We start from the raw sequence: 26,177 nt of genomic DNA, 5'->3' as shown, positions 1-26,177 counted from the left end.
ATAAACATTTTTAGTTTGTTGTTACTTTTAATTACTAACAAAGACATTTGGATGACAGGTATGATGGTGGACACTCATAATCCCAGTACTCAGGAGGCTAAGGCAAGAAGGCCAGGAGTCTGAGGTCACTACGGACTATACAGAAAATTTTAGGCCAGCCAGGCCACATAAGAAGACCACATTTTCCCCCAAAGGCAATAATGATACTAATAAAATGGAAAGACACTTTGGACTTCTGTAAAATTGAGCAGATACCTACAACAGCCTGGACAAATCTCAACACTGACTGCAGAGATTCCCCACAAGGCAAAAATACTGTAAAGTACTTAACATTCTTAAAATGGCCATATGATTGGGATGTCAGTCGTATGAGTAGTTGTTAGGGCAAGGACCAGGAGGCGGTGGCCATGGCTACTAAAAGGAGCAGGAGGGATCCCCACGAGCCAAATAGGCTTGGAACGATGGGCAAGGATGAGGGATGAGGATGCTGGTACATACTCCCTCATCCTGAGCTCCTACAACTGGGTAATCTGGACAACATCCCAAATTTGACTGATGACAGCTTCCTGCTTATATATGGCTCAGAGGGCAAAGCACCGTTCCTGGAGAAAGCAAGTGAAGGCTCTACTCCATCTAATTTTTCTTATTACTCTTACAACTGCACTCAGATCTATAGTCACCTTAAAGGAATTTTAAAGTTATTTAATTATTTATTAAATTTCAGATTTATTTATTTTGTTATTTTGCATGTCTGAGTGTTTTGCCTGCAGGTATGTGTATGTACAATATGTGGGTCTGGTTCCCATGGAGATCAGAAGAGGATGCCAGAGAGCTGGAACTGGAGTTACAGGTAGTTGTGAGCTCCCATGTGGGTGCAAGGAATAAAATCCAGGCCTTCTGGAAGTGCTCTTAATGGCTGAGTCAACTCAAAATAAGTTTTAAAGTTGCTTACAAGCAACCCTAAGGAGGCATACAGTTTAGAACTAAGCCTACCACTATTTTTATATCTGAATGAGGAAATGCCCTAAACAGAAACAGAGACTACTAACTTTCCTCTTTCTCTCCCTCTCTCCCTCTACCAGGGTCTCTCTGTGTATATGTAGCTCTGGCTGTCCTAGTACTCACTATGTAGACTAGACTGGCCTCAAACTCAGAGATCCCCCTGTCTCTGCCTCCCAAGTGCTGGAATTAAAAGTGGGTGACACTACACCTGGCTTTCTTTTCTTTTCTTTTTTCTTTTTGTTGTTGAGGAAGGAACTTTCTGAGAGCCAAACTCTTGGCTACTCTTCATTTAGAACAGCAACAGCAACACTTCCAGCAGAAGAGTCACCTTCAGTATAAGAATTTAGCTAGGCCTGGTGGTGCATGCCTGTAATCCCAGGCACTCTGGGAGGCGGAGGCAGGTGGATCTCCGTGAGTTTGAGGCCAGCCTGGTCTACAAAGCAAGTCCAGGACAGCCAGAAGAAACCCTGTCTCAAAAAACAACAAAACAAACAAACAAAAAAAGAATCAAATAATTTTTCCAGGCATGGTGACTGATGCTTCTAATCTCAGCCATAAGTTTTAAGAACAATTTGGGAGATAGAGCAAGTTCCAGACCGGACGAGACCACCTAACAAGATTGTGCCTCAAAACAAAAAACACAAAACAACAACAACAAAATCATAGCCTTTAATACCAGCACTGGGAAGGCACAGACAAGTGGTGCTATGTGAGTTTGAGGTTAGCCTGGTCTACATAGTGAGTTTCTTGACAGCCAGAGCTACCTAATGAGACCCTGTCTCATAAAAACAAAACAAAAGAATCATAAAATTTACTTCAAAACTTATTAAGAAGAAAAAAAATCTTATTTTTCATTTCCAAAACACTGTGTTACTACAGAAGGCAGGCGGGCTACTTTCAAACTCCTCATTCCTCTATCTCAGTCTCCAAAGTGGAATTCTGTCCTTTACAAGACAACATTTGAGTAGGCTAAAGAAGGAAAGATGGATATGAGACAGCGAAGAAAAGTCTCAATAGGGAAAAAATTTACTGAATTAAAGTCCTGTTTGTTTGTTTGTTTGTTTGTTTGTTTGTTTGTTTTTTGAGCCAGTCTTACTATGTAGCCCTGGCTGGCCTGGAACTAGCTATGTACACTAAGCTGGCCTCGAACTCAGAGGGATCTGAGTCTCTGCCTCCCAAGTCCTAGGAATAAAGGAGTGCTCTACATCAGCAAAGCCTATTTTAAATTCCAAATTCCATTTCAAAAGAGCACTTATACCCACATAAACACAACAGGTAGTTGGTAAAGATGAAGCGTATTATTCATATCTAATTACTACAAGAACTAGAAAACAAGAAGGAACATGTAAATGAAGAGGTAGTTCTTATGATTCCTAAAGTACTTTTTAAACTTGGGGCAGGGAAGCATTCATTAGTTGGCCAATCCTTGAAACTACTTTGGAAGGGAAAATCAAAACCAAAACCAAAAATGATTATATGGAAGAGGAATAAGATGTCATGAACCAAAGAAAGATGAGAAAAACAGAGGCTGAGCAAACAGTGATTTGACTTATAGCAGAGAACCATAGCGTCTTGATGGTGTCCAAAGGGCTGTTTAAACAGCTACATTATTTGTTCAAGAGGTTCCAGCTTAAGTCCACAAAGAAAGGAGACAGCGCCTACTCACTAGCCAGCTGCTTGTGTTTGTTCTTTCTTTAGTTAGGGAAGCCAAGGAGGAGAAAAAGGTCTGTGAAGAAAGAGGTCCTTTCAGCAGCAGCAAATACTTCTCTGGTAAGTAAGCAAATCCACATTGTGCCCCAGGAAGAGGGGCTGGATGCTGAAATAAAGCCACTAAGATCTACACAAGAGGATGGAGCCAGAGGTTAAACCCACTGTGCTAGAGTGACCTTCAACGTCACTTTCAACTTACTTGATTGGTTATACCCAATGGGCGGGGGGAGCAACCACACACACCTAAATTAAGAATCAAGGCTCCCTGGGGAAGGAGTAAAACATCTGGGTTGCTGGTTGACTATGACACCTCCCGGGCTGTATAAGCCTAAGTCACCGCACACCCCTTATAAAAGACAATCTTGATGTGTCCGTTTCCAGGTATGTCTTTAAAAAGAGGCTGTCTGCCTCAGTACCTCACAGGGCAGGACACAAGGGCGACATAAAATCCCAGGGACGAGCAAAAACGGGAGGCTCGGGGAGCTGATTCTCCGAGTCTGGGGGAAGTCTTGGGAAGGGGAGCCCCCGAAGCCACTGCAAAGAACTTCTAGAAAAGGAGCCCCAACCCCCAGGAAAGTAGACAAAGGCGGCCCCCTAGGAAGGGCCTCCTTCTGGAAGAGACAAACCAAGAAGGAGTAGGGTAGGAGTCCCCAGGATTGAGCTCCCCGATGGGGACCCTGGTGGAGCGCTTCTCAGGACAGGAGTCCCGCGACAGCAAAGCTCACCCCGATGGAGGAGGCCGCTCTCTGGACATGCGACCTCAGCATCACTGTCCCCGATCGGGAGCTCCCCAGAGCGGCGAGCAAAAGGGCCGACGTGGACTTGCCCACATCTCTTTCCCGGCTGCGGGACCAGGACACGGAGGACGGCACCGCCCTCTTCTTACTTCAGACTCTTCTGACGTGCGACCGAAAAGTAGTTGCTGCCCCTTTAAGCGCGCTGCCGGTGAACAGCTCCGTCGGCCTTTGCGCGGCGCGTTGCACGCCGGGAACTGGAGTTTCCAGATCTAGCCGGCGAGTCGCCTTCCATAGGATGCGTATCCTAAGAGCCACAGAACATCAACAGGCTCCGAAAGAGAGGTTACGGTTTTCAAAAAACGCCGTACCTCAGAGCTGAAGAGCGCCTGCCTGCGCTGCACCAGGAGAGGCTAAGGCTGCCAAGCTTCCCAGTCGGCTGAAGCGAGCGTCAGTATACTGCGCCTGCGCAGAGTCTGCAGCGTTCGCCTGCGCCGAGGGAGAGCGTCGTGCGCTTGCGCAGAAAGTCGGAGCCGCTTCGGCAGCGTTGGGGAGCATGGTAGGTGGCAGGGTTTGCGCTTGGCAGGTGCGGCCAGAGCAGGGTGCGGAGGTCACCGCTCCGTGGCGGCTTCTGGATAACTGAACTGAGGGGCCCGGGTGTCCCCGTCAGGGTACTGAGGGAGGGGCACGAGTGACTTGTAGAGGCATGGCATGGAGAGGGATGTGAGGAACCCAGTTGGGTCTCGGGGAGGGCAGCGGCGCCTGGTCGGCCCGGTACTGACCGGACCGGAGGGCGGGACGGGGCTGTGCGGAGGGTGACACCTGCCTGCTGGGCGGAGCCGACCCGCGTTTGAGTGGACAGTGACGCCGACTAGGGCGGAGCTGGCGGAGTTCTGCCAGCTCTCGATCCGGGGAGGTTTCTGGAAGGCTTCTGGAAGAGATGGAAGGAAGCAATCCCGGGGAGGTGGTGCGCGAGTCCCTGCGGGGTGAGGATGGTTTGTGATCCGCGCAGCTGGCGCCGGGCGAGGAGATCACCAGTTGCCTCCTCTGTTCTAATGCCAAGATCAGGCTGGGGGTCCCGGAGACTGGGAGGGACGGGCAGAACGCCTAGGAAGAGAAGGGTTAGCCTAGTAGAGTTGTGCAAAGGCCTGGACCAGGGGGCGGGCGTCTGACAGTTCCATTCCTTGGACCCCTAGAGGGTCCACGCTCCGAAAGGCTGCGGGTGGATTGGAGCCGAGGAAGACACGTTTTGTCTCTGGCCTTAGAGGGATGTCTGCTTGGCTTGGAGTTTGTGTAGAGGAAACAGGGCAGAGGACCGAAGCTCAGAGAGGGAAGAGGGGATGGAACGAATACCGAGAAGGGTGAGGCTGGAAAACTAGAAGATGTGAACCTAAAAACCAAGAAATAGTAAGGTGTGAACTTAAAGATCAAGCTGCCCAGGGACTCTTCTAAACGGCCGCTAGCAGACCCAGCGGCCAAGCCACTCATCTATATGCATGTGAACAGGAACATATCTTGGAAAGGAAATGCTGGGAGGCTGAAGATCTGGAAGCATTTGGCTGAAGCGCTCTTCAGGCCTGCACATGCCAAAGCACAGTTAACCTACAGTGGGCCACCAATTTATTTGATCAAATGGTTGTCCTGTGAGCCTTTTGCAAATTGTCCTTAAGAGGAGGTATTTTGCTAAGCGTCTCTGGAAGGGCATTTTACAGATGCTTTAAAAAAATCTCATATAGGATCACTTTCGTGCCCAGATTGTGTGTTATTTTTCACAAGATAACATATAAAACGTTTGGAACATTTCGTTCTGGCTTCCACTGTTCAGAAGATCGACTTGTCCTGCTTTCTGTACATCTCACTGATTATCACTTGCTGAAACAATTCTGAACAGCTCCTGGTGCATTTTGAGGAACTGTGATGAGCTCTGTGGGAGACTATGAAAACACAAATCAGTGGCTGCAGGCACTTTTAACAGTAGTCTGTTGTAAATTTAGTTTTGAAATATCTGGGAGTGATGAAGATGAGCCATTGGGAATGTTAAACAGTATACCCACCAAAGGATGACCCTGAAGGAGCAGTTAGTCTTCTTGATGGCTTTTTAATGTGATATTTTATTGCATTTTAAGACCCAAAGACCAAAAGAGTGAAGTGCTGGCTGAGCTGTGAGAGCTCCTTTTTCAGAGCACCTGAGTTCCATTCCCAGCATCCCGCAACTTAACTGCTTGTAACTCCAAATCCAGGGAAGGTAAAGTTCTCTTCTGGCATCTGTAGGGTATGCGTGCTCATGCACGCGCTAACACACAGCTTATGTATATTGGGCATGATGGCATATACTTTTAATCTCAGCACTTGGGAGTCAGAGGCAGGTATGTCTGTGGGTTCAAGGCCAGCCTGGTCTACATAACAAGTTCCAGGCCAAACAAGGCTATGCCAGTCCTTGAGGTCAATTGGACTATCTCAGTTTTTATTTCAAGAGTTTTATACATTTTAGGGGCCAGTAAGGTGGCTTTGCAGGAATGGGTACCTGCCACCAAGCTTGATGACCTGAGTTCAATCCCTGTAATTCATATGGTGGGTAAAGAGGACCAACAACACAGTGTTTTTACATATACAAACACACATTGTGGCACAGACACACAAAATAAATAAATGAATTAAAAATAAAAATCCTGAGCAAAGTCTGGTGCAGTGGAGCACACCTGTAATTCCAGCACTTGGGGAGGCAGAGACAGGGGAATCTCTGTGAGTTCGAGGCCAGCCTGGTCTACAGAGTCCAGGAGAGCCAAGGCTACACAGAGAAACCCTGTCTTGAAGAAACAGAAATCCCAAGCATTTAAACACTAAAATAATGGAACATAGGAAAAACCTGTAGTTCTTCGGTTCCCGTGACACAGTAAGCTCTGTTGAAAGCCACTTGCTGAGCAGACCTTGTATGGATTTCGAACCTACTTACAGTAATGGATGGGCTTGGAGCTCACTTGCTTTTCCTGTCAATTTTTGGTTTATGAGCCATTTTTCCTAAGAAAGTTATTTGCCAATTCACATTTCTTCCCATTGAATCCTAGTTCTCTTGGCTGTTGCTTAATGCAAAGCAAACACTATTTCGATTTAGCTGTTGATTATTGTTTTTTAAAAACATTTATTACTGGGTCTAGAGAAATGGCTCATCACTTAAGAGAACCTGCTTTCATAGAGAACTCAGGTTCAGTTTCTAGTGACCATGTGGCCGCTCACAATTGTCTTTAACGCCAGTTGCAGGTGATCTGTCACCCTCTTCCAGCTTTTATAGACACCAGACATACAGACAAAACCCTTATACACAGAAAATAAAAATAAATATTATAAAAATATGTTTTTTACTATGAGGCAGACATGTGGAGGTCAGGAGTTATCTTTGTGGGATCAGTTTTTTCCTTCCCCCTTTATGTTCTGAAGATTAAACTCAGTTGTCAGGCCTGTGCTATGAACACACTGAACCATTTTGTCAGGCACTTTCTTATGGGAGACAACAAGAAGGATTAAGGGTCTCACCATGTAGCCTTGTCTGGGCTGGCCTGGAACCCACGATGTAGATGGGATGTCCCCAACCTCATAGAGATCTATCCCCTGCCTCCTGAGTGCTGGCATTAAAAGTGTTACCATTTTGTTATGACAAAATCTGTAAAGGCTAACATCAAATTATGTAACTGTTGCCAGCTCCTTCATGGGTGTTGCTGCTGCTCATGAACTAGCACCTTGGTACTCCCTTGAGGTCTGCGATTGGTGGGGTGAGCAGATTTTAACACAGTGGAGGGGACCTGTTGACTTCCCGTCTCCACTGCGGCGCACTCTTTATCTGATTGGAGGAGTACCCGACAGACTTGCGTCTGCTGCGTGCTCTTTGCACTGGGTGAAGCTGAGTTGTCACACACTGGGGGAGGCCTGCGGAGGTGCGTTCAGGAGTCCTATAGCTCAGAAGCAGGCATCATCCAGTCTTCCAGGGGCTGCAGTTTCCTGATGTGCAACTCTGAGTCACACTTGTTAAATGGTGTGGCTATTCCAGGGATCTAACTGCTGGGTCATCTTGGAGGTTATTGCTTGCTATGTTAAATTTTCTTTCAGGGTACAAATTCATAGTGATTAGCATGGTCCCACTATGTGCAGCCACCCCCTTTATCTCATTCCAAAATATTTTTGTCACCTCAAAGAAAACCATGTACCCATAAGCATTTTCCAATCTTCCCTCCCCTCGGCCATTGGTTTCCATTTGCCCACGGATTTGCCTATTCTGCACATTCCTATAGCATATAACACTTTCTATACTATATGGTCCTTTGTATCTGGCCTATTTCACTGAACAAAGCGTTTTGAGATTCATTCACATTGCAGCATTTGTCACTGCTTCATTCTTTTTTTATAACTGAATGATATTCTTTATACACACACCAAAATTAGTTTTATAACAATAGTAGAATTTCTAAATCTAGCATTAGGAACCATTTTACAGTAGATACCTTACCTATTCTTAATAGAGGGCCATTGGGAACAGCAAATTTGTCTTTCTCTTAAGGCTTTTTAAGTATTTCCAGCATTGCCAGTCTTCCTTTAAGGAGATTGTCAGAATAATAAAAAGATGCTGTCTCTATAAGTTGTCAAATGACTATGATAGCATATGACATCTGTCCTAATTTGACTAATTTGATCTTAGCCAAGAATGTACCTTGGGTACTTTGTCTAGTCTTTTTAATAGTTCAGTTTTAAAGGATAGTATGTAGAATACATTCCTTCAGAATCTATATTGGGACAGCAGATAAGAGCCAACAATCCAGCTGCCTGTATAAAGTTTTATTTGCATGTCCATATTGTCTGAACTGTTGGCCTTTACTCTGCAAAGCCAAGTATGTATGAGAGACTGTATGGTTATAGCTCATGGTGTTCACTGTCTAGGCTTGGTTTCAGGAACTCTGTGTATCTTTAGTCATTGAGACTATAGAGTGCTTTTGTTTATATAAGTAACTGTGCTCATCAGAATTTACCGTGCCAGAAATTGAAGTAAACATATTTTGGAATTATAATAGCGGGACCTGGAGAGATGGCTCAGCTGTCAAGAGCACCTGGCTGCTCCTCCAGAAGACCTGGGGTTCATTCCCTGGAAGCTCCCAACCAACTGGAGCTCCAGTCTTGGTGTATCCAACACCCTCTACTAGGCTCCATGGATACTGCACACACATATCGTGCGCAGACACGTATAGCAGGCAAAACACTCGCACACATGAAAATAATGAAATTTCAAAAATCTTTAAAAACAATTTGCAACAGTGAACCATTTTTTGCCTTACATCTATGAAAATATCTTACTGTCCAGGATTAGAAAAGATAATTCTTCTGCTCATTTTGGCAGCACATATTCTAAGCTTAAAAGGATACAAAGATTAGCCCCTGTGCAAGGATGGCAAGCAAATTTATAAAGTGGTCTATATTTTTAAAAGGTCTCAATCTTTCTGTGGCCATCCTCACAAACCATGGTTTCCCTAGAGGCTTCCCCTGCATGCTCGTGAGGAGACGAGCATGACACTGGTGACATTTAGAATCGTAGGAAGTCTGTTCTGTCATTGTGAGCCCCAGAAGGTCTGAGCACCCAGGATCTGCAGTGCCTACTTGAGGGTACTGTGTTTGGATTGCATCATCCTACTCCTGCTGGGTCATCAGTGGTGTTTGACAACATGAGTTTTGCCGCAGGAGGACTCTGGAATGTGCAGTTTGTTGTTGGTGTTTGCATCTTTACAGGGGACATTGAGCATATCTAATTTCGAAGGGGGCAGTTGACCATTCTAGGGTTCAGGACAGGAGCATATAACTGTATGACTCATTGGTAGATTTTTACATGTTATTTCAAGAGATTTTCCTAAGCCAATCATGTTTTCTGCTTTGCTGTGGCAGCTAGGAGGCTTGGAGCCTGCTTTTCAGCCCATTTTCAACTTTTTTATGTGGTATGCATGTCTTTTATTCTAGCCATATTCTTACCTTCTTTTCCTCCTTTATTTCATCTTCATCTTGCTATTCATTATGTATTTTATTCTGTGTTGCTATAAATTCTCACCTTTACTTGAAGAAGATTAAGTATAATCTTCAAGTAAAAACCATTCCCTTATTAGTGTATAAAGCTTCTTGTTTGATTAAAAAGAAGCCTCAGGACTGGTGATACACCGTGTGTGAGGCGCCGGCTTTGATCCCCAGTACTACCAAATAAATAAAGAAACCTCTGTGTGGTGGACTCTGTTTTGATATCTAGAAATGAGTACTTACTTCTGGGGTTACTTTTACCACATTCCCTTAGAAACTAGCTATGGGAGGCTGGGAGTATGAAGATGCTATCCTGTTTCACTGTAGGCTATATATAGCACCATTACCTGACAATTTTGTTATTTATTACCTACCCACAGCCTCCGCCCTACTTTTCATTTCCCATACAGTATTATCATTTTCATTTCATCATAAGCACTTTTTGTGCTTACTTGTGACACTTGTAATTACCTCCAAAGTGATTCTCAGTTATTTTATATCGCCATCAGCATGGTTCTGCTGAACTAGGAAATGCTTTAAAACAATAGTGTTTCCAAACTCTCAGTTTTTTCCTTATTCATTAGAGCCTAAACTTAATGGAAGCATAATGACTCTGCAGGTGGCCCTGGGATGGCCTCCTGTCCCTGTGTTGTTGACTGAAGCTCAGACGTATATTGCTGACATTGTGCTAATATTTTAGTTGGGGGGGGGAGTACTATATTTTATGCAAAAGGAACTGAGTAGATATCAAAATGTTTTTCTTTTTTTTTTTTTTTTTTTGAGACGGTTTATATAGCCTTGGCTATCCTGGACTAGTCACTTTTAGACCAGGGTGGCCTTGAACTCACATAGATCTGCCTGTTTCTGTCTCTCTGAGTGCTGGGAATAAAGGCATTCACTGCCAGGCCTGGCTAAAAATATTTTTCTTTTCTTACTTTTTTTTTTTTTTTTAAGATGAGCTCACTATGTAGCCTTGGCTGGCCTGGAACTTTCTATGTAGATCCACTTGTCTACCTCCCCTGTGTGAGGATTAAAGGTTTGTGCCACCATACATCATGCCTTGATTATTTAGTTAAATACACATGCACACATATATGTGTATATCTAAATTTTTTGTTGTTTTTCGAGACAGAGTTTCACTGTGTAGTTTTTGCTGTCCTGAAACTTGCTCTGTAGAGCAGGCTGGCCTTGAACTCACAAAGGTCCACCTGCTTCTGTCTCCCAAGTGCTGGGATTGAAAGTGTGTACCACCACCGCCCAGCAAGTTATTTATAGACAGGGTCTCGCAGTATGGTCTCGGCTAGCTTAGAATTCCTTGTGTAGAGGCTGGCCTTGGACTTGTTCCAGTCTTCCTGCCTCTGGCTCCCAAGTTCAGGGGTCACAGAGGTGCAGCACCACTCTTGGCTTGCAGTGTATTTCCTATAAAATGTTGATTGTCATTACTTTTGGAGATTAAACTTTTATTTATTTGTTGCTGCATAGATGCTGTCATTTTCAGAAGACTTGCAGTCTTTTGAACTGATGAAGAACAAGGTTTTGCTTGCTGTTATTCTGAAAGTTGAATCATCCAACCAGACAAATAGAGCCAGTTAAAATGTAGGTGTTAAGAATAGAAGCTGAACAAACATGGCCTTACTGGGTTTCCTGCTTTCTTTTCCATCCCAAAGCATAAGCTTAAATCAGCTCAGAAGGACAAGGTCCGCCAGTTCATGGCATGCACTCAGGCTAGTGAGAAAACGGCTATCTACTGCCTGACACAGAATGAGTGGAAACTAGATGAGGCCACAGATAGCTTCTTCCAAAACCCAGAGGCGTTCCACCGAGAGTCTATGAAGAACACCGTGGACCAGAAGAGGCTGGAGCAGCTGTATGGAAGGTACAAAGGTAAGGGTAACCTGGCAGCAGGGCCAGACCAAACCTTCCAGAGAGCAGCATGAGTGGTGGGTGGACAGCAGCGTTCCAGCCTGTCCTCCTGGTGGTTAGTTTTAGTAAAGCTGGAGATGAGGGAGGGAATGGAAGGACTGACAGAAAACAAGCGAGACTTAGTCCCTGCCCTCTGATGCAGTGAATGCCATGCTGAGGACAGCCACGGGGAACTACTTTGTAAGCCCCCCACCCCTCGAGCTCTTCTGTTCTGGTTGAAGCAGGTTTCTGATTTTTAATAGAACCTTACCTATATCCCATAAGAGTGGCGGGGTTTTTCCCCGTCTGTAATAGTTACTAAGATGTCTGGTTTCATTAATTTCATTTGTGTCATCAGTTTTTCTTTGCTGCTCGGTTCCTTGCTCCATACCTATAATCCCAGCACTCAGGAAGCTGAAGCAAGAGAATTGCTGCAAATTCAAGTCCAACCAGGATACACAACAAAACTCTAGCTCAGAAGACAAGTACATCATTTAGAGTAGAGTAGTCGGGCTGGAGAGATGGCTCAGTGAGTACTTGCTCTACAAGCCTGAGGACCTGAGTTCAGATCCCCAGAGCCCACATAAGAGCCAACTGTGGAGACACACACCAGCAGCTCCACTCCTAATAGACACAGATGGATACCAGGGGTCACTAGCCCACCGTTATAGCCACAGCATCGTGTTCCAGGTTCAGTGAGAGATCCTGTCTTAAAAAAATAAGGTGGGCTTGGAGAAATGGCTCAGTAGATAAGAGCACTTGCTGCTTTTACAGGAGGTCAGGCTTTGGTTCCCAGGGTCTATGTGGTGATTCACAACCCTTTGTAACTCCAGTTCCAGAGGAACTGACACCCTTATCTGGCTCCTGCTGGCAGCAGACATGCATATGGTTTAATATATATAGGCAAAACAGTCGTACAAATAAAATAAAAAAACATAATAACATGGAGAGAAATAAGGGAAAATACTTCAGAATGACCTGTCTAGACATGCACATATAGGCATGTGCATCAGCACACATGCGCCACATGTACAACACATAAATCTCTACCATCATGTGTAAAAATAATGCATGTATAGTGCTTAATAACCAAAGGTGAGTTGTCTATGAAGGACAATCGTTATTTGGGCAAAGAAGTTACAGATTTTTTTCATTTCTATGTTTGACCCAATGGAATTCACATATATACTATGATGATGTCTTATGATACATATACTCTGTCAGAAATGACAAAATCTAGGTTTTGAGATCTTGCTGAAGTGTCTTTAATATAATTTATTCTTTCTTTTTTAAAATTAAGTTTATTACTTTATATCCCCATCATAGCTTTCCCTCCCTCCTCCCAGTCCCTGTCTCCGCCCCCTTCTCCTCAGAAAAGGGGAGGCATCCCATGGATCTCAGCCAGCTTGGCATATCAAATTGCAGTAAGACATCTTTGGTTGAGGCTAGGCAAGGCAGCACAGTTAGGGGACAGGGATCAAAGGCAGGCAGTGTAGTCAGAGACAGCTGCTTCCTCTTTAGAAGTCCCACATGAGGACCCAGCTGCACAACTGCTACTTATGTGCAGAGGGCCTGGGTCCGTGCTCTTTGGTTGTTGGTTCAGTCTCTGTGAGCCCTATGGGCCCAGGTTAGTTGACTCTGTAGGTCTTCTTGTGGTGTCCTTGACCCCTCTGGCTGCTTCAATCCTTCCTCCTCCTCTTCTGCAGAATTCCCCAAGCTCCCCTTAATGTCTGGCTGTGGGTCTCTGCATCAGTTTCCATCAGTTGCTGGGTGGAGCCTCTCTGATGACACGTATGCTAGGCTCCTGTCTTCAAGCATAATAGAATATCATTAATAGTGTCAGGGTAGGCTGTCTCTCATGGCCTGGTCTCAGTCTGGACCAGTCATTGGTTGGCCCTTCCTCAAATTCTGCTCCGTCTTTTACTACTGCACATCTTGTAGGCAGGATAAACTGTGGTCTAAGGTTTGTGGCTGGGTTGGTGTCCCAATCCCTCCATTGGAAGTCTTGTCTGCGTACAGGAGATGCCTCGTTCAGGCTCCATATTCCCCGTGGCTGGAATAGATCCCTGAGTTTCCATTGTCCTAGGTTTCTAGCTCCTCCCAGAGATGGCCCCTATAATCCAGTACCCTCTCCTTCAGTCCTCCCCCACCTCATCCCTCCTGTTCCCATCTCCACCTTCCATTCACCCCTGTTGTCTAATCCCTCCTGTTCCCATCCCTCCCAGCTCAGTCCCCACCTTCCACACACCCCTGTTGTCTAATCTATTTCCCCTTCTCAGTGAGATGCAAGCATCCTCCCTTGGGTCCTCCTTGTTACTGAGCTTCTTTGGGTCTGTGGTTTGTAGCATGGTTATCCTGTACTTTATGACTAATGCCCGCTTATAAGTGAGTATATACCATGTTTGTCTTTCTGAGTCTGGGTTACCTCACTCAGGACGATCTTTTCTAGTCCCATCTATTTGCCTGCAAATTTCATGATGTTATTGATAGACAGATCCTGAGTTATTTCATTTCTAAACTAGACATGTGACGTAGGGAGTGTGAATTTCTAAGATGTTAAATGTGGGTGTGTAAGTTAACTGAATTTCAGAATTATTGTCCCACAGCATTAGAGCCAGCAAGAGAAATTACTTAAAAAGAAAACAGTCAACCACTCTTGTTTGGCAGGATGTAAGAACCATTCCTTTGCATCCCTCTCAACTGTGAGAGCTGGAGACACTCCCACGCCCACGCGCATGTGAAGCAAGCCTGTGTTACCGAGCTTCACACGCAGCCAGAAATTAAATAGGAGTTTTGGCTTTGGTTTTAGTTTTTCTGGTATTGATGTTAGAACCCAGGACCTCAAGCACACCATGAAGCACTCCTCCACCAAGCTTGTGTGCTCAGACCTTAAATTAATTCTTAATGACATCATCCCTTCACAAGAGTGTTTTTTCAGTGGTTTTCCTTTGCCCAAATTCCAGAAATCTAGATTTTAAGGATGGAACTGTTTTCTTAATGCTCCATATTTGTTTCATACTTAATAGAAATGGCTGTTCATTGATGGGTGTGGCTGAAATACTTGATAGAACTGTACAATAGAGTAGTAGGAGTCTAACAAGCTATTTTAGGATTGCTTTCAATGTAGTTTGACTGTTCTCCCCCTAACTTCAACAACAGACCCACAGGATGAAAACAAAATCGGAATTGATGGGATTCAGCAGTTCTGTGATGATTTGAGCTTGGACCCTGCCAGCATTAGTGTTTTGGTCATAGCATGGAAGTTCAGGGCTGCCACTCAATGTGAATTTAGCAAAAAGGAATTTGTGGATGGCATGACAGAGCTGGGGTAAGTAAACTATTCCCAACGTAAACTTTTCAGAAGGAAAGATACTTGAATCATTTTTTTCAACAACTGATAAATACTAATTTTATATACATGTATTTTCTTTGTGTATTATAATCCTTTGGTTTCCTTTCAGACTCAAGGTTTTATCCGTTGTCTTCATTCACATTGATTCTTTTTTATTCTATAAACTTAAAAAATTCCTTCCAGTGGTGCTGAGGAGATGGCTCAGTGGTTTAGAACTTGCAGTGCCCTTGGATCTGATCCCTTTAGCTGCCTCGTGTATATGCATGCATATACACATGTGAACGAGTGCACACACACATGCATACATATACCAAAATTAATAAAAACAAAGATTAATACTTTAAAACAAGTATTCTTTCAATTTCGAATTAACAGTGAATAAAAGGATAAGATTTTTAACTGCTCTTGTTATTTTATACTAAATGTATAATCTGTTATGTTGCTGTATTAAATATGAATAAAATATTATTTTGGTTTTTGCTTCTCTATTTTACCTACAGAGTTAGGATTAATGACTTAAGATGTTGCTAGTTTAGCAAATGTGACACAAAAGTAAATGAAAACACCCAACAAAAATATCTTTTAATTGCTAAGCGTATTGAATTACTTTGTGAAGTAGTAAAACAACCAACTTGTTCCACTTGCTGGTATTTCTAACACTGTTTTACTTTTGATGCTTTGGAATCAGTCGTTTTGAGTTGCTGGAAACTGAAAACTTGTGAAGTTGTCTCTGAAGCACATGCTCACATCTCTGGTTAAGAAAAGTTCCCACAGACCTGCCTACAGCCAGCCTTTTGGAGGACTTTGCTCACTTGAGGGTCCCTCCTCTCAGGTGCCTTTAGCTGTGTCAAGTTGACTTAAAAACTAACCAGCAAAAAATAAAAATAAACAAACAAACAAACAAAACTAACCAGCATAATAGTGAAGAAAGTGCTGGCAGTAAAAAGCTGTAGAACCCTGCCTCTTAAGTGCTAAACAAAGAAGAGGTGATCGCCTCACTTAGGACCTCTGTTGTTGTGATAAAGTGCCATGACCAAAAGCAACTTGGGGAGGAAAAAGTTTATTTCATCTTACACTTCCAAGTAACAGGAAAGTTGGAGCAGCAATTCGAGCAGGCCCCTACCTGCAGGCAAGAACTAAAGCAGAAGCCATGAGGGTTCTGCTTACTGGCTTACTCCCCATTGCTCAGCCTGCTTTTTTTTTTTTTTTTAAATCATGTAGGACCACCTTTCCGGGGATGGCAACCCCATTAGTAAGCTGGGCCTTCCTACATCAATCACTAAGCAAAACAATACCCCAACAGATTTGCCTACAGGCCAGTCTTATGAAGATGATTTTTCATTTGAGAGCCCGTCATTCCTAGTCAACTTGACTAGCTTTGTCAAGGTGACATGAAAGTAGCCAGCACACTGTCCATCCATTAGTAAGTAGAAAATAAGCTAGGTAGGCGAGGTAGTAATGACAGAACTCAGCATGCTCTCAGCCCTGGGTATAATTCCCATCACCTGAAGATGAAGAGGAGACTCAGCTGGAGGAAAATACAAAAAGCAGGAGGGTAAGTCACCAATGTAGAAAGGGGGTTAACAGTAATTTATACCAGGCATGATGATACACACCTTTAATCCCAGAACTGGGGAGACAGAAGCAGGCAGAGCTCTGACTTTGAGGCCAGCCTGCTCTATATAAGTAAGTTCTGGGACAGCCAACACTGCACATTGAGACCCTGTCTCAAAAACAAATAACAAAAATCAGTAATTGAATAGAAACTATGAAGAGGAAAATTTGGTAGAATTAGTAAAAGCAGGCGCTTGTTGCTTTGTATATGTATACAATCAAATAACAAGGACTGGCAGACTTTGCTGTTGCTATAATGTTCTTTTGAAATGTATACACTTTACCCTTGTTCATTCAAATGCTGATTCTCTCCCCCACTCTCTGGTTTCAAACCGGACATTGCATTGTGATACTTATTCTAAGCATCACCTGTCTCAACTTTGTGTAAACACGCCAAAATAAAGCAACTAGCCACACTGTTGAGCAAGGGAAAGGAAGCAGGAAGAGAGGAAGGAACCAAAGGAGAGGAAGGTGGGAGGCAGAGGAGGGGAAAAGGGCAGATGAGAGCTGGGAGAACAGAGGCAGGAGCAGAGATCTTGGAATGACACGGAGAGATGGACTGGACCTAATATATCACTAAAAACAAGTATAATGTGGGAAATCCAAATGTTAGGAAGTTATGAGGGCTTGGAGGTTTAGGATGGAATAACTATTGCCCAGCATTATGTTCTAGGTTAATTAAGTAAATCCCAGTGTCTGGTGATTTGGGTAAACAGCTGTTTAGGATTAACAGCAGCTTTACCAGAAGATATATCAATAGTAAATATTAATCATTACTTACAACACATTGCTGTAGAATTCTACAGTCATTTATTACAAACATTTATGCCAGTAAACCTGACAACCTGTTTGAAATAGAGAAATGGCTTTTAAAATACAATTTGCTAAAAACTGACATGGAAAGAAATAGGAAATTGTGGTAATTTTGTAACTCTTCAGCATTTGTACCTGTGTCTTAATCTATTGCTGTGATAAAATGCCATGATCAAAGCAACTTTCAAAAGAAAGCATTTAATTTGGGGCTTAGAATTAGAGAGTTAGAGACCATGATGGCGAAACAAAGGCATGATGACAGGAAAAGCTGAGGGCTCACATTCTGATCAGCAAGTTGGAGGCAGAGAGATAGAGAGGGGATGGGGAAAGTCTTTTGAAACCTTAAAGCCCACCCTTCAGTGACATGGCTTCTCCAAGACATTCCCCTAATCCTTCCCAAACAGTTCCCCTGATTGAGGACCAAGTATTTACACATGTGAGCCTATTGGTGACATTTTCATCCATGCCACCAGGATCTATAATTTAAAAATTCAAAGAGAAAACTTGGAATGGCTTCATTTACCAAACTTTTATGGGGGGAAAAAAAAGTCCCAAGTCCCTTCCTCCCTGTAAATGCCAACTTTTAAACAGGCTCTACTGGAGAGCTTTATAAAAGGAAGATGATTTCTAATTCTGTTTAATTTTGACTTCCATTACAACACGCGAAAATCAGTTTTAAGTGGGTTGTAGGTCTAAATGCTAAAAGCATTTAACCTCCAATAAATAATGCAGAAAATAACTTTATGAGCATGCAAAAGGTTAAGTTTTAAAATGTCACCAAATAAACATGATAAAAGAAGGACTTTTTTAAGTGTTTGTGCAAAAAATAAATAAAAAATCAAAACTTCTCATCATACAAAACAAAGAAAGTAAAAGAGACTATATTCTAGGGGAGAGAACTTTAAAAACACCTGCTGACAAAGGCTTATACCTCTTAAGACTTTGACAAATGACGAAAGTAAAGAAGGGAGCTGAGCACGCACTTCCAGGGGCCAGTGAAAATACTGGAAGCGGGGCCTCATTCATCGTGGAAGCTTAGGTGAAAGGTGCAGTAAGATGGAGCCTTGAGACTGGATGTCATAATACCCAGCAGCAAGCAACGATGTAGGCCTGGCGTGCTATGGTGTGTGGCTCTCACACTGTTACCACACGCAAGGTACACTGGCACACTCACAAGCTAACTTCTCCCAGCGAAACATGCCTGGTGAGACTTAGGTTCATGGGGGGGGGCTATGTCTGTAGAAATGCTAACTGTTACTTGTGATGAGAAAGCTACAAACAGCCGACATACTTGCCATCAGTATGTTCTATAAATTATTTATCCATTATGTGTATATATATATACATATATATGTGTGTGTGTGTATATATATATATATATATATATATATATATATATATATATATGGAGTTGTTCCTATGACAAAGGTACTGACTGAATTGTATCTGCATATACCACAGGATGAACTGCACACACATAATGTAGGCCCAAAAGACCAGGCACAAAGTAGTGTGAGTTCACATTTACATCAAGCTCAGAGGTGCAGGACTGCTGTCAGTGGAGAGAGAGAGATGGGAAAACAAGGGAGCTGGCCCCACCTCTAGGAAGGGAAGACCCTCAGCCTGTGTGGGCTTGCTACCTTCTGCCCGGTGTGCTACCCTGGATGCAGCTGGCTCAGCAATGGGAGTTGGCACACTCGTGCTATATCCATACCCTGTAAGGATGCAGAATATTGAACAGGCTGGGGTTTCTAAGACTTTCTGCAGCTGCTTTGGATTTCCTCAATTTGACTTACCTTGGATAGGTGCTTGCATATTGTTCTTACTCTGTTCCCTATTGTACAGTTGAGGCAGAAAAGACGTATTTTGTCTTAATTGTTCCACATTTATACCTTAAAGAACACTTAATGCTGAGCTATTTTGGGCTTCTATGGGAGACGGGCTTTTGTTTTGTTTTACAGAGCTGGGGATGGAGTCCAGGCCTACATATAGTAGGCAAGCAGTCTATTAGAGAACCACAGCCCAGCCCAGGCTGGCTACTGTTTTCAAAGCTGATTGCCTTCTTGGAGGAAAATCAGTTTTTAAAACAATACAACCTGGGCAAGGTGGTGCATACCTTTAATCCCAGCACTTGGAAGGCAGAGGCAGGTGGATCTCTGTGAATTCAAAGCTAGCCTGGTCTACACAGTTCCAGACCAGCCAGTACTACATAGAGAGACTCTGGTTAAGAAACAAAACAAAACAAATCAGGTTTTATAGTACCTGGCTATTTCAAACTGAACTTGCAACAATGAAGAGGTGACGTTAAATGCTTAAGCAGTAAGCCTCCTTTCCCTCGTATTGCAGCACAGGTGGCAATGGTGCAGGCTGACGGGGTGGCTGGTTCTGTGGGAGTGAGTAGTCACAGACTCTCCATCTTGTCACTGAGCCACCTCACTTGGCCTCAGTATGGACAGAGCTGCCAAGTAAGCCATGCCCTTAAAGAGCACACAATTTTGGTTTGGTTTTCCCTGACTCGATAGCACATACCTTTCTTTTACACATTCAAAGTGCACAGCCAATGGCTTGAGTGCTTTCACAGCTCTGTAGCTAAAAGACCTCAACAGCATTTGCAAGGGAACTGGGAGATGAGGTGTCTGTACATGAAGAGGGGATGGTAGAAAGGCACGTAATGGGTAACCAGCCCTTCTCTGTTGTCGCAGGTGTGACAGCATGGAGAAACTGAAAGCTCTTCTTCCTAAACTAGAACAAGAGCTTAAGGATTCAGCGAAGTTCAAGGACTTTTACCAGTTCACCTTCACCTTCGCTAAGAACCCTGGGCAGAAAGGCTTAGGTAAGTATGAGCCCCAGGTTTGCAGGGTGCCAGATCTGAGTCCGTTGTAAATGGACAGACTCAGTGATCTAGCACAGACAGCCGTGATGATGCAGTCTCTGCTTTGCCCTCTGTGTTCTGCTTATTCTTCACGTAACTGGAAATACCAATTGATAATGTCTTGGCTTCTAAACTTAAAGTATGAGCTAGTTTGTGCTTCATGTTGCCTCTTCTACTGTTCATCAGAGTTGACAGCCTGAGTGGTTGGTACTTGTTCTCCACGTGGTGGCTTTGCCAGCCATGCCTTGGAACAGCTTCACCACACAGGGAGCTGCAGCAGAGCTCCTTGCAGAGCTGTACAACTCCACTTGGGCTTAATACAGATGTACACATCTGGAAAGTTTTAACTGAAAATTCCAGTTTGAGGTTTTGATTTATTTGGTGAGTTTTATTTAGTTTTGCATCTGAGTACTGGTTTATTTCTGGCTCATTCCTTCCTGAGTATAATGTATATCAACCTACAGTTATTTGACTGGAGTAGGTAAAAGACCTTATGCATTTATATGAAACCTCTTACAAATTTGAGGTATGTGGCTTAAGTAAGGATTTACAGGCATATCAGAAGGTATGCCTAGAAGATAAACCTCTGGTAAATAGAAGCAATACCATAAAGGACTAAAGCTTACCCAGTGTTTAGAAAGGGCCTGAACCACACAGGTGGAAGCCTGGTGCAGGGCTCGCATGCAGCCCCGTCCTGAGAGTCACATGGCTGTGCTCAGGTGTGCAAGTGTGCAGCTTGTCACCTCTGTCTCTCCTGCCCCCATCCTCCTGTCCCCTGTTGTCATCATCATCTTCCCCTTCCTTCCCCTCCCGCATAGTGCAGGTCCAAAGAGGAGAGCAGCCAAGCAGGCTAGCTTCCCACACTTACTAATGCAGTCCCTTAGGGTAGCTTTTTGTTGTTGTTTGTTTTCTCTGATGTTGATGTTTTAATGTTGGCATACTGGGCCTTGGCTCAACTCCCTTTTCCTCCAGGCTGGTCTGCCTATGAAATGGCCTTTCCCCCTCTGAGATCATAGCACCTCTTAACTCCAATGAGAGCTTCAGGAGCCACAGACAGGACAGTCTTAGGGGTTGCATTTAGAGACCTGTCTGAATAGACTTTCGGAAGGTGGAGATGTTACCACTTCCTATCAGAGAGCTGCTGGGGAAACCCTCATGTAGTGATCCCTGTTCCAAAGATGCTGGGCTAAGAGGCGTGGTGCAGTGGTAGACTCCGGTCTCTGTCTGCACACAGCCTTGGCTTCTGTCTCCAGCGTGAAAACCAAAGGAGACTCAGACAGACAAGTGACACAAATGGGTCACACAGCATGGTCAAGTGAAACTCTGGCAAGAGGTGATTGAGGCAAAGTTGTGTGTGAAGTTAGGTCACTGCAGGATCTGGTCCTCATGGCTAAGCATACAAGGAAGAAAACATAGCAAAGCTCACTGTATGTCACAGGTCATGGGGAGAAAGGAGGATGGCAGGTTTCCTATACCCCCCCCCTTTTAATTGTTTTGTATATTTGGGTGACTTGCATCACATTGGTACCGTGCCCAGGAGGCCAGATGAGGTTGTCACGTCCCCTTGGACCAGGAGTTACAGACAGTTGTTAACTGCCATGTGGGTGCTGGAAATTGTAACCATCAGCACTCATAACCATTGAATCAACTCTGCAGCCCCTCTACCCCTTTTTAGAGACCAACCTTTGCTTAACTGAGAAAAAGGAACCAGAGAGATGACATGAGTTCTTCTGTTGGATGTCCTATAGCCAATCAGCCCCTACCCTGGAAGGCTCTTGCAAAGCCTTCCTGGTGGAGCAAAGAGACCATGGATCCTCAAGCCAATATGTCTGGAGACCCAAGGCCATTGGCCACAGGAACCTTTGACATTAGATTTTTGGCTTTTCCCAGTGGTGTAAAAATCAATGCAGAACAAAAGCGATTCTGATTGTGCATTCCGGTGTTGGGGATAAGATGGTAACAGCACACATCTTATCAGAAGCCCCCTCCTTAGCCTGTGTACATGGCCTCCTCTGTTATCCCTGTCATTCAGACATTTAGACCAGGATCTGATTGGGGGTCGTCATACTATTGTGGAGTCATAATTTTCCACATTGAAATTAGTGATCTTTTCTGAAGCTTGAGCCACCCATTTTGGCCAGCAACTCCAGTCTGTCAGATATGACCCCTGGGATACTGGCTGCTCCTTCACTTTCTGCAGGACAGCTCAAGACTCAGCCAGATGTTTTCTTCTTCAAACCTAGGTTCACCTGCTTCTCCAGGAAGCCTTGATTTTTTTTTTTCCAGTGAAAAATGGAGTCTCAATATTGTTCCTAATAACTACTAGGACCCTGTGCTGTTGTTTCTTTTCTTATAATATATTGATTGTACCAAATGATGGGCTTTGTTGTGAAATTTTCACACAGTGTACTATATACACTGACCATATCTACCCAGTATTGCCCTCTCAGCCCCACCCTTTCCCTCTTATTGGTTGTCTCAGTCAGTGTTCTATTGCTGTGAAGAGACACCATGACCAAGGCATCTCTTATAAAGGAAAGCATTTAACTGGGGATTAGCTTACAGTTTCAGAGGCTTAGTCCATTATACTCATGGTGGGGAGCATGGTAGGGAGCATGGCGGCTAGCTTAAGAGTTCTATATCCTGAATCACAGGCAGCAGGCAGATAGAGAGAGAGACAGAGAGAGAGACTGGGCCTGGCTTAGACTTTTAAAACCTCCAAGCCCAGCTCAGGGTAGTGGCAGTGGTGAAAGTAGGAGCAAGGCTAGAGCTTTGGCCATAAGGCCTGTTGCAGCGACATTGGCTATGGTGTTTGGGGCTGAGCAACTGCAAGGAGCTTGCTGAAGCTGGAGTCTGACCTCCCTGTCACAGCCTGCATTGTGTCTCCTCCTCTGCTGACCCCATGCTTAAAGGATGACCTCTAGGAAGAAAGTGTTGCTGAAGGTCATCAACCCTGGGAGATTCTGGTGTTGGAAAGACATCTCTCATGACCCAGTATGTGAATAAGAAGTTCAGTAACCAGTACAAAGCCACAGTAGGAGCAGACTTTCTGACCAAGGAGGTAATGGTAAATGACAGACGTGTTACCATGTAGATCTGGGACACGGCCAGTCAATAACAGTTCCAGTCTCTTGATGTGGCCTTCTACAGAGGTGCAGATTGCTGTGTCCTGGTGTTTGATGTAACTACCCCCGACAAAACCCTCGACAGCTGGAAAGACAAGTTTCTCATCCAGGCCAGCCCCCAGAATCCCAAGAACTTTCCTTTTGTTGTGTTGGGAAAAACGATTGACCCCAAAAGAGAGACAAGTGGCCACAAAGAGAACATGGGCTTGGTGTTACAGCAAAAACAACATTCCCTACTTCAAGTGCCAAGGAGGCCGTCAGTGTGGAGCAGGCCTTCCAGACAATTGCTCAGAATGCCCTTAAACAGGAAACAGAAGTGGAGCTATACAGTGAATTTCCTGAACCCATCAAACTGGACAAGAATGACTGGGCCAAGGCCTCTGCAGAGAGTTGCAGTTGTTGAAGGGGCAGTGAGCACAGAGTCCTTCAACCAAGAACACACACATAGGCCTTCAATATGCATCCCTCTTCCTCTAAGCAGAACAGAATGTGATCTTTCACATCCAGCTGCCAAAGAAACTCCACCAAACAGCTATCCACCACACACACATATACACACACACACACACACACAGCTAGCAAACTCCAGCCTATGCCAGTCAGGGCTCCTGGGGCAGCTACCCACAATGAGCCCCGTATGTGGCATATGGCAGAGACCTTGAGTGCTCTGGGTGCAGTGGGCATGGAAGCTTACTAGTTTTGTCCACTGGAAAGTAAGAGAGCTTTTCACAGTTTATCTAATTATCTGATTTTTCTTTTTTTAACAGTCTTGTCGTCTTTTACCCCCTAGCCCTCAGATCTGTTTACAGTATCCATCTATTATGTAATGTTTCTTAGAAAAGCATTTATTATGTAAATGTTTCTTAGTACATGTTAATATATGCAACCAATTAAAATGTATAAATTAGTGCAAAAAAAAAAAACCTCCAAGCTCATCCCCAGTGATACACTGCTTCCAACAAGGCCATACCTCCTAATCCTTCTAATCCCTTCAGACAATTCTACTCCCTGGTTACTATGCATTCAAATATATGAGCCTATGGGGGGCCATTCTTATTCAGACCATCACACTGGACCTCTTTCTCTTCCAAGTAGTTCTCCTCCTTTCATGTCTTTAGTGGCATATGAGTGTATGTGAGTGTGTGGGTGTAGGTATAGATGCCCGAGGATGACACTGGGTGTCTTTCGTGATCACTGTCCACTTTGCATATTGAGGAAGGGTGTCACAGATCCTGGATTCACTGACAGCATCAGCTTGTCTGGCTAGCCAGCTTGAGCTCGGGTTCTGCATCTCACCTCCCTTACATGGAGGTGTAGGTGGGCTGCCATACCCTCCCAGCTTTCTTACTTTTTAAAAATTATTTTTTACATGTATCAATGTTTTGCCCACATGTATGTCTGTATACCATGTGCATGCCTGATGCATACAAAGGCAGAAGAGGGCATCACATCTCCAGAAACTTGGAGTTATAGATGGTTGTGTGCTGCCATGTGGGTGCTAAGAATTGAACCTGGGTCCTCTGGAAGAACAGCAGTCGCTCTCAATCTCTGAGTCATCTCTCCAGCCTCACCAGCCTTGTACATGGGTGCTGGGAATCCAAACTCTGGTTCTCACACTTTAGTCCCTGGACCAGCACCTTATTTTGCATTTTTATTATTTTAGATTCTCTATGTAGCTCTGACTAGCCTGGAACTTTATGTAGATCAGGCCGACCTCAAACTTACAGAGATCTCTCTGCTTTTGAGTGCTGGAATTAAAGGCATGTGCTACCATAGTGCTGGAGAAGTAGCCTGAGAGTTCTACATCCTGATTAGCAGGCAGAGAGAGAGAGAAGAGAGAGAGAACCTAGCTTGGACTTGACACCTCAGAGCCCACTCCCAGTGACACACACCTCCAGCACCCACTTCTTTAAAAAAAAAAAAAGTAATAGAGTTTTGCATATGAGTGAAAATGTAGTGTCTGTCTTTCTGAGTCTAGCCAGTTTCACTCACTGTGATCTCTAGTTCCGTTTGTTTGCAGTCATGGTTTTGACGTGCTTACACTGTGTGTGACTTACTACCACTGACTTATTACCACTGTGTGTGACTTACAGCATGTGTTCTGTGTTCCTTCGCCTGTTGATGTGTCTAGGCTGAGTCTGTAACTTGGCTTTTGTGAATCATGACTAATCATGGGTAGGCAATCTCTACTGTAAGCTGATTTTGATTTCTTTGGGTATAAATAGCACAGGGCAGGTACAGTTGGGCCATATGGTAATTCTATTTCTTATCTTTAAGGAACCTCCATACTGTTTCCCATAGTAGCTACACTGGTTTATGATAGCATCCCTATTTTTTTGTAATCTTTTTATGTATTTTTGTGTGCGTGTGCACATGTATGATATGACATGGAGGTCAAAAGACAACTTTATGGAGTCAGTTTTATCTTCCACCCTTATGTGGGTTCCAGGGGTCAAACTCAGATCACCAGCCTGGCAGCTCCATGTGCTGAACTGTCTCAATAGTTGTGTGCTAACACTCTTAATTCTGGTTTTGGATTGCAGATTGTGGCTACAATTTTCAGCCAAGCTTCTCCATACTGTGAATGCATGGCCTTTCTTGTGCTTGGTGGCAAGGGTGTATGGTAACAGTAGACTCAGTAGATATTTGTAGTGTCTCTTTCAATTGCTCCTGACTCCCCCACCTTGGGGGTCTCATCTCTCACCACCACCGCCTACCCAACCCCACCTTGTGGAGGGAAATAGTATTGAAATAATAGGGGTTTTTTTGTCCTTCTCTTTTAATTTTGCTCTCCACAGAGACCATCTGTCAGCGTGTCCTTTCTCTCAAGTCCTTTGTGCCTGAACTTTGATCTCTTTGAATGTGTTTGTTCAGGAACTCTTTCTCCTGAGATCACTAGGATGGGTTCCCTTGTTTCTAGTTTGGAGTTCCGTCCCTGTTTTGGCTAGGGTCTCTGTTGCTGTGATGTAACACCATAACCAAAAATCAGCTTACAGCTATGGTCCAGCATC

General features: G+C 44.1%; 2 protein-coding genes and 2 pseudogenes across 8 annotated transcripts in view; 3 read left to right on the top strand and 1 right to left on the bottom strand.

Moving 5' to 3' along the window:
- Tmco3 (transmembrane and coiled-coil domains 3) overlaps positions 1–3,706 on the bottom strand; it is a 35,157-nt gene extending 31,451 nt beyond the window's left edge. For 2 of the 3 annotated variants that reach the window (XM_021653032.2, XM_021653033.2), the window contains exon 1: positions 3,438–3,698. The gene's annotated coding sequence lies outside the window, so the exon portion shown is untranslated. Of the gene's footprint in view, positions 1–3,437 lie in introns of all 3 variants that reach the window. The other variant, XM_060381407.1, reaches the window with a different exon arrangement.
- Positions 3,707–3,732: 26 nt separating this feature from the next.
- The window catches only part of Dcun1d2 (defective in cullin neddylation 1 domain containing 2), a 32,761-nt gene continuing 10,316 nt past the window's right edge, over positions 3,733–26,177 (top strand). For 3 of the 5 annotated variants that reach the window (XR_009591301.1, XR_009591300.1, XM_021653043.2), the window contains exons 1-4: positions 3,733–4,005; positions 11,156–11,372; positions 14,550–14,718; positions 19,872–20,002. Coding sequence is in view for 3 of the 5 variants with exons in the window: in XM_021653043.2 (XP_021508718.1) it covers positions 4,003–4,005; positions 11,156–11,372; positions 14,550–14,718; positions 19,872–20,002 (520 nt within the window). In the remaining 2 variants the exon portion in view is untranslated. Of the gene's footprint in view, positions 4,006–4,291; positions 4,433–4,460; positions 5,692–11,155; positions 11,373–14,549; positions 14,719–19,871; positions 20,003–26,177 lie in introns of those variants that run through there. The other 2 variants (XM_060381409.1, XM_060381408.1) reach the window with 2 other exon arrangements.
- LOC132653817 (U6 spliceosomal RNA) lies at positions 8,811–8,909 on the top strand (annotated as a pseudogene).
- LOC132653461 (ras-related protein Rab-7a-like) lies at positions 22,323–23,903 on the top strand (annotated as a pseudogene).

This window comes from Meriones unguiculatus, chromosome 4, assembly GCF_030254825.1.
Source record: "Meriones unguiculatus strain TT.TT164.6M chromosome 4, Bangor_MerUng_6.1, whole genome shotgun sequence".
Lineage (NCBI taxonomy): Eukaryota > Metazoa > Chordata > Mammalia > Rodentia > Muridae > Meriones > Meriones unguiculatus.
This window is presented reverse-complemented; position numbering and strand designations above follow the sequence as displayed.